The sequence below is a fragment of the Petaurus breviceps genome, unplaced genomic scaffold, assembly GCF_028583685.1.
Source record: "Petaurus breviceps papuanus isolate PSGF00001 unplaced genomic scaffold, PetGlider_PUasm1.0 90919, whole genome shotgun sequence".
Taxonomy (NCBI): domain Eukaryota; kingdom Metazoa; phylum Chordata; class Mammalia; order Diprotodontia; family Petauridae; genus Petaurus; species Petaurus breviceps.
The window spans coordinates 30,591,895-30,602,977 of record NW_027187378.1 but is presented as its reverse complement, the minus strand read 5'-3'; the positions used below and the strand labels follow the sequence as shown (position 1 = coordinate 30,602,977).

Genomic DNA, 11,083 nt, shown 5'->3' with positions numbered 1-11,083 from the left:
AGATAGTAAGTCATTTAAGAAATGTCTGTTGAATTGTGGGAGAGGGAGCTGCCTCTAGGATGCCCTCAATTCAGGGCTGCTTCACCTTGTACTAACCAATCACTTTCAATACCCACACTCTCCATGGGTCAGGCAAAAGAGGAGTCTCTGGACCAGACTCTTCCTCCCCCCCCCAACCACACCCCGAGCAGTGGGTATCTCTGTGGCTGCACTCTGGGGCCCTATCATTTGTGGTCAGCTGCTGGAAGCTCTGACCCTAGGGGTTGAGTAGGGGGAAGGGACTGAATTATCATCTCCTCCCCTTTCCTTCGCCCCCCCCCCCACCCAGGGTGGGGCAGTGCCAGCCAGGACAACCTGGCCCTGGCCAGGGCCAAGACTGTGTTGAAACAAGAGGCTAATTACGTTGCTGAAACTGGCATCTAAAAATACAGCAACAGGGCCATGTGTGTGCTGTGCACATGGAGGGCAGAGACAGCAGGGTGGGGGGGAGCAGGGAGGAGGGAAACTGAGACTTAAGAAAAAGGGAAGCAGTGATTGAGATGGAAGGAAAAGACTGACATAGGAAGCTGGCAGGAGATGTCAGGGTAGGAGGAGAGGAAGGAGTGACGGAGAGACAGAAAAGAAGAAACACTGGAGAGGGAGAACCAGAGGAAGAAAAGGAGCAAGAGAGAGAACAGAAGAAGAGGCCAAAGTGGGAAGGAAGGTAAGGTGGACTTCCATGTCAGAAGGGATGGATTGAGAAAGAAGGTGAGTGGGTGGGTGAGTGGACCCGGCAAGGAATGCATGCTCTTTGGAGGGCTGAAATGGAGCCAGAGGCCTAGCTATGGTCACTGAGATCCAGGCTAGGTCAAAGATGGACATGACAGAGAAAGGGGTATAATGCAGAAGAGTGATTAGATGTGTTCCTGCTTGGCCCTAGATGGCACAATGAGAAGCAGTTGGGGGGAAGTTTCAGAGAGACATATTTAGGCTTGCTTTAAGGAAAAACTTCCTAACAATTAAGAGCTCTCCAAAACCAGGAGGAATGTATTGCCTTAGGAAGTAGCAATTTACCTTTTGCCAGGTGTTTTCAGTCAAAGGTGAGATGACCACTTGTGTGGATATTGCAGATGTTCCTGTATGGATTCTATTAGATGACCTCTGAGCTTTCTTCCAGTTCCAAAATTCTGTAATTCTGTGAGACGGATTTAGGGGATGTGGGAGTGTGGAGTGTGGGTGTAGATAAGATCCTGAGTCCTTTGGACAGATTGAGTTTCCCCTTGTGTCAGCCTAGAAAATCCTGCGTGACCCTCTTAATCCGACCCCAGAGGCCAGACAGAATATGGCAAGGGGAGGGACAGAAAATCACATAGGGATAGAATCTTAGACTCTGAGATCTTTGAGGCACCATCCAGTTATTTAATCCAAACTCCCACAGTCCAGAAATCTCCTCTACCACGCTCCTGACAGGTGCCCAGCGTCTACTTAAATACTTCAAGAAGTGACAAAAATTCTATTATCTTAGCATGGCAAACTCATCCCATTGGGACGAAACTGGAGAGGTTATCAGCTCTGAACAGAGGATTAAGGTTTAATCAATGGTCATCCTTGAGTATAAACACAGAGAAAAGCTCTCTATCCTAGGAGGAGGAAGTAGCTGACCCTCCAAATCAGGTCCAAACTGACCTACAATCAAAAGGCTGCTCCAAGGTGTGGAAATTTCGTCTTCTCTTTTATCCTAGTTTCACAAGTATAGTAGAAGCTGGGAGACAAACACAAGTTAGTTCCCAGCACTGTTTTTGTTTGGTCATTTCAGTCATGTCCAACTCTCCGTGACCCCATTTGGGGTTTTCTTGGCAAAGATACTGGAGTGGTTTGCCATGTCCTTCTCCAGCTCACTTTACAGATGAAGAAACTGAGGCAAACAGGATTGAGGGATTTGCCCAGGGTCATATAGCTAGTGAGTGTCTGAGGCTAGATTTGAACTCAGGAAGGTGAATCTTCTGGCTGCACTGTATCCACTGAACCACCTAGCTGCCCAAGTTTCTGACACACTTGGGTACAAACAAGTGTTCATTGAGTACCTATTTTGTGCTCAGAAGTATGTTAGCCATGCTGAAGGATATGAATGGGTCCCTTCCATCAGGGAGTTCACAATCTGGTTGAGGAAAGAATACATAAAAAAAGTACATTTACTTATCTTGCATTCTTAACTTTAGTGCCAAGCTTTGTGGTACAATCCAGTGATTACCATTAGACTTCAGAGGAAGGAGAGATCACTGGGGATTGGAGGAGTTAGGGAAGGCTACCTGAAAAAGAAGATCTTGAAGTGGGCCTTGCAGAATACAGGTATAAGGAGAAAGGAAGGAGGACTTTGGAGGAGAAAGCTTTAGTAAGGGCACAAAAGAAATTGAACTTTTTTTTTTTCAGGGAACAAGAACTAATGAAAGAATGAATGAATGAAGTATTTAAGTACTTATTATGTGTGCCAAGCACTGTGTAGGATATACACATATTTTTAAAAGAGACAGTCCCTGCCCTCAAGGAGCTTACATTCTTTTTTTTTTTTTTTTGCCTTTTGGAGGGCAGTTGGGGTTAAGTAACTTGCCCAAGGTTACACGGCTACTTTTTTTGTGTGGGTGTTAAGTGTCTGAGGCCAGAACAGAACTCAGGTTCTCCTGACTCCAGGGCCACCACTTTACTCACTGCACCACCTAGCCTCCCCAAGGAGCTTACATTCTAATAGGGAAAAGATGACATCCAGAGCAATGGTGAGCAGGGAAGGGAGAGATAGGGTAGGGATATGTCCATGGCAGCAGGCAGATGGTGAGATGACCTGGGTAGATGACTGGATGAGATGGGAAAGTTGAGAGTGAGCTGGGGTCTAAAGCCAGCTGGTACATATAGTTACCAATCCACTGGATTGGGTCCTAGGTTTGGGGCTTCAAAGAATGGAGCTCCCTATGAGCCCAGTGTGTTGGGTCTCAGACCTAGTGTGGAGGAACAGGGCATCAGAGGCAGGCACAAAGTGAAATGGCCTAAGTGGATAGCTGAATGCGACGGGAAATAAGCATGGTAAAGGGGAAAGCTTAACTGGACGACTTCTATAGGGGACTAGTGGAGGGATAAATTAGAGAAGGTGGTTCAGGTCAGGTCTTAAATGCTAGGAGCAAGGTGTCCCTACCTTCTTGCAGAGAGGTTCAGATCCAGGTGATATCAGTTTATAAATGGTAGCCACTCAATTTCCAGGTTGCTCTCACTTCCTCTTGCAAGTCTTCCAATCCACAGTGATATCCCCTCCTGTCTTTCCAGAACAATGTCAGACCCATCCAAATCTTTCTTGTTGCCTTGTTTCAATAGCCTTGTTTCTTCACCTAAGACTGGGAGCTCCTGGTCAGGAGGAGCCATTTTATATTTATTCTGGATCTCCCAAAGTGTAATCAAATACAGGACTAGACAACAGTTGGGATTCCAACTATTGATGAACTACTGATGATTACCTTGGTCCCATACCTAGACATAACCTGAATGCTTAACAACATAAGAGTCTTAAGAGCTGAAAGGACCTCAGAAGTCTAGTTCAGCTCCTGAGTAGGAATGTCTATATACTTGTCAAATGCTTATCCCTCACCCATCGAACACCTCTAGTGAGGGGAAACTGTTTCTTAAGCCAAACCAGTCCACTTTTAGACAGCTCTATTTAGTAAGTTCTTCCTTAAATTGGGCCAAAATTTGCCATTCTGTAACATCTACCCATTGGTGCCGGTTTGCTCTTTGAGGCAAAGCAGAAAAAAAAAAAATCATGGACTTCTGCCCATGAAAGGAGGGGGTGGTTCCAAGGCATTAATTACTGAGAGCAGTGAGCAGGCAGTAGTTTTACTTGGAATCCCTACCCTCCCTAGGCCAAGCCTTAAAAGTCAGGACTTCATATTCCCTAGGAAGGTCAAAGGAGGGCGGTCAGAGAAGCCCTGAGGTGGGCCCCATGGTCCTTGGTTCTTTCCAACCCCAAAATGACAGGGCCAGGAGCATCCCAAAAACCCAGAGCTCTCACCTGCTGCTCAATGACCACTCCTAAACTTGTCAGGATTAAGCATACCCCAAGCCTGGTCCAATTCTCTTTTAATCACCAAGACACAGTTAATCTTTGAATTGAGAGTTAAGCTGGACTCTTTAGCCACACTCTCCTCTACTCCCTCCTCCCTTCCTTCACAGGCTTCCCTCTCCTAGCCAGGGATGCTTTGACACAGCACTCCACATTCAGCTCCTACTTGTGCCTAGGACTGACTATAAAGGTGGGTAGGGAAGTGATATGCCTAGGGCCATTAGGGGTTGGAGGTAAGCAGAGAGGAGGCTAGAAATGAGGCATGAAGGGACTGACGAGCAATGCACAAAATTGGTCCAGCACAGAACAGCAGAGAAGGCAACAGGTGGCAGAAAGCAGACTAGTACTGAGGTTATCAACTGATACTTGATTCCCTAAGGAGCCTTCCCCACATAAGCTAACAGGATAGAATGCAGCAGGGGCAGGCCAAGGCCAGCATGGCCTTGCCTAGGCTCATGCTGAACACAGTGGAGATCATTGCTTATAATGGGATGTACACAAAAGAGGCTTCTTCCTTTCGGAAAGCATCCATCCAGTGCTAGCTGGACACCAGTAGTAACAAGGGCCAACCCCCATCCCCACCCTGGCATCTTCACTGCTCTGAAATCTCCCCATCAGGCATCAGTAGTTGGGGAGTGGCCAGAAGTCAGCCCAAGCCCTGGAAAATTGGTTGCTGCGACTGCCACCCTGTGGCCTCTCTCTAGAGGTGCAATACTCTTGGGGTCAGGATAAATCTTCATCTTCTGAGGTGGGGGGCAAGATTTTTGAATTGAGTTATGAGGCCATTATGGGCCTTAGATATTTTCTACTCCCTTGAAAAGAGGAGGCTCCATAAGCCTGAGGTTCCTCTTTGTTTTAAGATGAAAACATTATTATGTTAAGGTGTAAAGGAAGCCCCAGGAGGGACATAGGGAAGATCTTTGAAATAAACATTTTTTAAAAAGACAACCTGCTGGGGGAGATGAAGAGAAGTCAACCTTGAAGCTTTGGGGAGAAAAAAAGACAAAAAGAAGAGAAAATTCCATGTATTTATTTATCAAAACCATTACAAACTTGGCCATACACCAACCAACACACATATACACATATACAAACATATATACTGTGGCATCTACACACACATACATATGACCCCTAGAAGAGGCCTGTCAAGTAACATAGGGAAGGGGATGGAATGATCAAAGCTGGGCCTGGGATGGAGGGTAAATGAGTTAGGGAAGGGGAATCAAGGCTCCCCCTATCTCCTAACCATAAAGGGTCAGAGGTGAAAGATAATGCCAGAAAAAAGATGGGCAATAAATAACCCTCAGGTCAAAGCGCGAAGGAGGGATTGCTTTGGCATATCAAAAACACAGACACTGGGCAATGCCAACTGGTGACACCTTTAGTAACTTTGTCTAAGAACACGTGACCCCACCCCCACCCCAGAGCCAGGAGGAGGTGCCAGTCAGGGCTGAGTCCAGGGTTTCTCAGGCAAACAGTCTGGGCTGGCAGGTTAGGGGACTAGGACCCTCTCAAGTCCACCATAGGCACTTTAGTGAGCAGAGGATATTAGTGAGGGAGAGGGCATTGGGGCAAAGAGAGATCATGTGGAAATCGATGAAAACCATCACAAAACAGGGGCATTTCTGCCTTTTCCAGTGTCCACAGACCCAACATCCTCTCTACCGACCTCCCCTCCACATCGAGAAAGCGGCATGTCAGAGAAGGGGTCACTGGAGGTAGAGCAGAATGGCAACTGGTTGGCACTAGCTGTCCAAGTCTGATGGCACTGCCTTCTTCCGAGTTCGAGACTTCAGGGAGCGTGAGGTGCCCTGTGGGGGAAGAGAGAGGAGAGGTGGGTAAGAAATGTGTATTCATCCAAGGCCCATGACCTCAGGCAGTTTATCCATGCAGCTCAGTGGGTCTTCACTAGCCATCTCCTCACCTCTCTCAGCAGGGGCTTCTTCTTGCCAATCCGAAGGCTATGGCTTCGTATCAAGGGCTTCTCCCTTGGACGGGGAAGGGTGTGGGCCTTTGTCTGGGAATCAGACCAACACTCATCTTCAGTGTCACTGTCTTGGAGGCCCCCAGGACGGTACCCTGGCAGAAGCAGGGAGACAAGGAGTGTTGAAGGTTCATATAAGCTGCTGATTTTTTCCTCTTTTCTCAAAATTTCCCCAACTGACTGAGGATGCAAGGTACTGATTCTGAGATAAGAGGCACATCACTAGGGAGAAGTCCCTTGTCTCATTCCTCTCAGCCCCAAAAGACCTGTTCTTGAGGTATGGCAGCAATGCAGGCTAACAATAACCATAGACAGCTGACTTTCCTATAGTACTTCAAAGTTTACAAAGCATTTTACATCTATGACCTTACCCAAGCCTCAGAATAATCCCAAGAGAACCACTATAAAATAGTATTACTCACATTTTACAGATAAGGAAATGGAGAGCTGGAGAGATTAAGTGACTTGGCTGTGGTCACATCTATTAAAGGCCAAAATCAGGATCTGAATCGAGGTCTTTCTGACTACTCAGTAAACCCTATCCACTTGCAAGTAATTTTGACAGCTCTATCCATCTAGAAGTGCCTTGTTACCCAGCCGCAGCTCTGAGTACCCCCTCCCTGACCACAGTCCATCTTTTCCCCCCTGCCCCTGCCCCCTCATACTAATAGGTGGTCTCCGGTGCACTTCCTGGTCCTCCAGGTAGAGGGGATCCTGATAGGGTGGAGCAGGATTGTCAGGGATGGCCCGAAGGTCCTGCATGGAGAAGCTTCGAAGCCTACCAGCGAGGGCCCCCTGACTCTGCAGGGAAGGAGAAAATGGTCACTGGTTACACAGAAGGGGTCCAAGCTCCTGGCATGGGGAGAGCCTTGAAAGTCAACGAAGGCCCAGGAGGATCATGGGAGGGGTCGGGAATAGGTTCAGAACCAGTAAGGAGAGATACTCAGGCTGGCAGGCATTAGATTCACTTCTACTTAGGGAATGAGGGCACAGCCTGGGGTATTTGTGGGCATTCAGCTAAAAGCTGCCTTGGAGATCTTAGATGTAAATTTACTTGCCCAATTTCATGCAGCTAGTTATTGGCAGAAAAAGGATGAGAAACGGGATCTTCTGGGCCCTAAGAGTACTATACCACAATTCTGGCAGCACAGATTTAGAGCTAGAAAGGACCTTAGCAATCATCTAGTCCAAAGTCCTCTTGTTATTAGTGAGGAAACTGAGGCCCAGTGACTTAATGAATGAGTGACGGTAAAGACTGGAACTCCAGTTTGTGACGGTACTCCAGGCAGCACAAATGTCTTCCTGAGAATCCTTTCCTTGCATGTCAGGAAGGTGGGGTACCACCCAGCCCTCAGACTTGGAGCAAGGGCCCAGCATGTCAGGGGTGAGCAGCCAGGCTGGCACCTTGGCAGCTGCCTGCACTGCGGCGGTGGCAGCGATGTTAAGGCCTCGTTTCCCAAAGCTCAGCACGGTCTCATAGCTCCGCTCCTTCGCCTGTACAATGTATGAGTCGATCTCCTAGGGACACAGGAAAGTCCAAGGGTAAGGGAAGGGGAGGTGTCCAAGAGTCAATCATCCCTTCATTTATTCAAGAGGCCATGTTCCAGACACCCATGATACCAAAGCAAAAACAAATCAGGTTCTCTCTTCAGAGAGCAGTTTATATTTTTTAGAAAAAAGAAAAAAAAAGAATAAAACCTCTTCAGGTCTGTATCTTTACACCAATATATCTGGTGTGAGACCCTGGGAGAGAGGAAAACTGGCTCTAGCCCCTGACCCACTGCACCCCCCTCCTGCCCTCAGGGTCTGTCTGCTGCCTCAGGAGCATAAGGAGCAAGATTCAGGACACAGTCTGCCTTCAGGGGCCCAGCCAGAGCCATGCATAATACTTTAATATTTTCCACTGGATCCCACTAGGCACCCTCCTATACTCATTGGATCTTCACAACAATCTTGATAGTGATTCTCATTTTACAGATGAGTAAACAGAGACATAGATATGGACAGTGCCTTGCCCAAGGTCAAACATCAAATTATTGGCAGAGCTAAGGTCAGGACTCACTCAGGGCTCCCGAATCTCAGTTCAGAGCTTTCCCTATACCATTCTGTCTCTCTCTTGCCTACCTTCTCCCGGTAGGAAAGGGCTGGATGGATAAACTTCCTATAAAGCAGGCTGGCGCCTTTGGTATAAGGGGAGAGTAGCCACACCACAAATGCCATCTTGATCTCATAATAGAAAGGGAACCTGTAAGAGTGTCAAAGTCAGGAAGGAATCAGGAGGGGGAGGAAGCCAGCCCTGACTAGCCCCAGTCCCTAGCCACCCACCATCCCCATACCAGGAAACGAAGATGTCCGAAAAGGTCTCTACTGTCATAAAGAAGGCGAAGACAATCCAGTACATCATCCATCGGACCTGAGTGGGGTGGAGGCAGGGATCACCAGGGTCAGGCCTAGGTTGCCCAGCCTCTCCCTAATCCCTCCCCACTAGCCCCAGTCTTGTGGAGACATTCCATTGAGAAGCTGGTCCAGCTGCATTCCCTCCACAGAGACTCATCGTCCCTAGAACCTAGCGCTGTTTCCTCCACTCCCACTCCACGGACATCATCCGTAATGTCTTTAATCTAGAAAGCCTGTCAGTTTCTATAGATGGTCGATATCACTGCCATCCCCTACCACCCACTTGTGATTAAGGCTGACATTTATATGACATTTCTAGTTAAACGGTGCTACAGATTATCCCATATGTCATGGGCAGTATCCGAATTGTTTTCCTCGTTTTACAGATGAGGAAACTTAAATTAGGCCCAATGAAGCAATTTGCTCACAGCCAACTAGTAACAAATGAGGGGTTCTGACTCCCAAGTTTCCATTATGGTAGCTTGTCTCTCTCCTACCTCCTGCTTCAGTCCACTCCCATAAATATGCCAAGCTGCCCCCTACCAGACTGCTGTTCCAGACTAGCTGTGCCATCTGCCTTTTGTCCTGCCCCCATCACAAAGAGGTCTACACTCACATATTCCCGGATATTCTTAGTCTTCACAGCTTTATAGGAGGCGTAGGCAGGGTACAGCATTCCAAATACCAGCCTGGATGAGAGGAGGAAATCCAAGGGAAAGGCTCATAAGGGGGTCTTATAGCCCAATTCCTTTATTTTACAGAGGAAACAAATGAGGCTCCCAGAGGGACCCACAGTGGGAGAGCTGAGGTTTGAAAGGACGTGACTCCAAATGTATACTTTTGCCACTATTATGGTCTCTAAGCTTTGACCCTCTGCTCTCTGTCTCCACCTCCCACATACTGACAGTGCCTTTGTTTCTGACTTGCACTTCCAGTGTTCCTGATTCCTGTGTCAGTGCCCTGAAGGCCCCCTCCCCATCCCACTGCCTACAAACATCCCTGAAGCCTGCCCAGGCCTGCAGTGGCCTCCCACAGGGTGAGAGCACAAGGCAATCTGCCATGATCAGAGGGAGGAGAGAACAGCAGGGCCAGGGTGGGGAGCAGAAGTAGCAAAGACCTGGGCAGAACACGGGCCACTTGTTGCAACCTCCCGCAACACTCATGGGCACCCAGTTTGGGCCAGATCTCCAAGGGTAGAAACACTAACACCCTCCACTAACTGGGGGGTGACCCGGAGAGGGGAGGGTGTGTGTGTGTGGGGGAGGGTGTGAGTGTGTGTGTCCTAGAGACCTGGGGGGTGAGTCACGTGCTTACTCAGGCAGGAAGCAGGCACCTAGATTCTCCACCCGTGACGAACCCCTCTCCCTACTAACCACCACGGGCTACAGGATGCCCCCTATTTCCCATGCCCCTGCCTACAAGCAAGATCTTGCCCCTTTTGGGGGGAAGTGGTGGCAGGGTGGGTGCCAGCTCGGCTCCATAGTGCAGGTGGAGGAAAGCAGCTCCTGGCGGCCGTGGGGCAGGTGCCGGGGGGGCGGCCGTCCGAGGGTCCTGGCCACCCCCTCCCCACCCTCCGGTCCCAATACTCACACCACCAATCGGGAGATCACCCAGGACACCATCTTGCCAGCTGCGGAGGACGAGAGGGGGTGCGGTGCCCAGGGGACGTCGAGGCAGGAGAGGGTTCTAGGGGGGCTGGCGTGAAGAGGGGGCGCTCCGGAAGCCCCGGGAGGCGGACGCCCGGCCGCTGCCCCCCGCCGGCTGGGGAGGGCGGGCTCGACAGAGCAGGGAGAATGGGGGGCGTAGAAGCGGGATACTCGGGGTCGGCTGCTCCAGCAGACGCTCGGCTCCGCTGCTGCCCCGGCCCGGCCGCCACCGCAGCCTTCGCCCAGTCGGGCCCCGAGGCGGAGTTTGCAACTGACTTGAAAGTTGCACTGACCTAACTTCGGTCCAATCCCCGAGGCCCAATCCCGCGCAGGCGCAGTGTGGGCCCCGCAGCCGGGAAGGCCGAGACCGAGCCGAGTCAAGGAAGCGAAACCTTAAAGGGGCCGTGGTCTGGCCGGGCTGGTATCTGGGGGAGCAGGAAGCCTAGAGGGGCGCTAAGGGGAACGCGCCACCGAGCTAGAGGTGGAAAGGACACAAAAAGCCGTCTGATCCAACCCGACTCACTTTTCCAATGAGAAAACAGACCCAGGGCAAGGAAGACTCCCACACAAGGAGTAGCAGAATTCGAACCCGAGTCCTACAAACACAGAATGCCCCGCTGTTCCCATTGTGCCACGCGGAAATGTATTCCTTATGCTTAGGCTTAGACTTTTTAATTATTTTAACTAACCAATTTTAAATTATTTCAAAAATAATTAATGATAAACACATTTACTATTTAATAAATTTATTACTGTTAACATTTTTTCTCTTTGAATTTTGCGTTTCAAATTCTTTCCCATCCTTCCCTAGCACCTAAGAAGGCAGAGCAAAATGATATCAATTATACCTGTGAAATCATGCAAAACATATCAGCTATATCGCGGGGAAAAGACAAAAAATAAAAGATCCACTTAGATTTTGCGAGACTGATGAAATGATCTGCGGTCACTGCCCGCCTCCCCCCCAACACG

General features: G+C 49.2%; 1 protein-coding gene across 2 annotated transcripts; it reads right to left on the bottom strand.

Annotated features, from left to right (window-relative positions):
• Positions 1–5,680: 5,680 nt before the first annotated feature.
• On the bottom strand, positions 5,681–10,409 carry REEP4 (receptor accessory protein 4). 2 transcript variants are annotated; one of them, XM_069075714.1, is made up of 8 exons: positions 10,056–10,392; positions 9,082–9,154; positions 8,405–8,481; positions 8,193–8,313; positions 7,473–7,586; positions 6,734–6,869; positions 6,009–6,163; positions 5,681–5,895 (listed from the first exon to the last, which is right to left on the bottom strand). In XM_069075714.1, the coding sequence occupies exons 1-8, from the start codon at positions 10,085–10,087 to the stop codon at positions 5,830–5,832; spliced, it is 774 nt and encodes a 257-aa protein (XP_068931815.1). In that variant the 5' UTR covers positions 10,088–10,392; the 3' UTR covers positions 5,681–5,829. The 2 variants fall into 2 exon arrangements, with proteins under 2 accessions (XP_068931815.1, XP_068931816.1); XM_069075715.1 differs by lacking the exons at positions 5,681–5,895; positions 6,734–6,869 and having other exon boundaries at positions 10,056–10,409.
• Between the last annotated feature and the right edge of the window lie 674 nt (positions 10,410–11,083).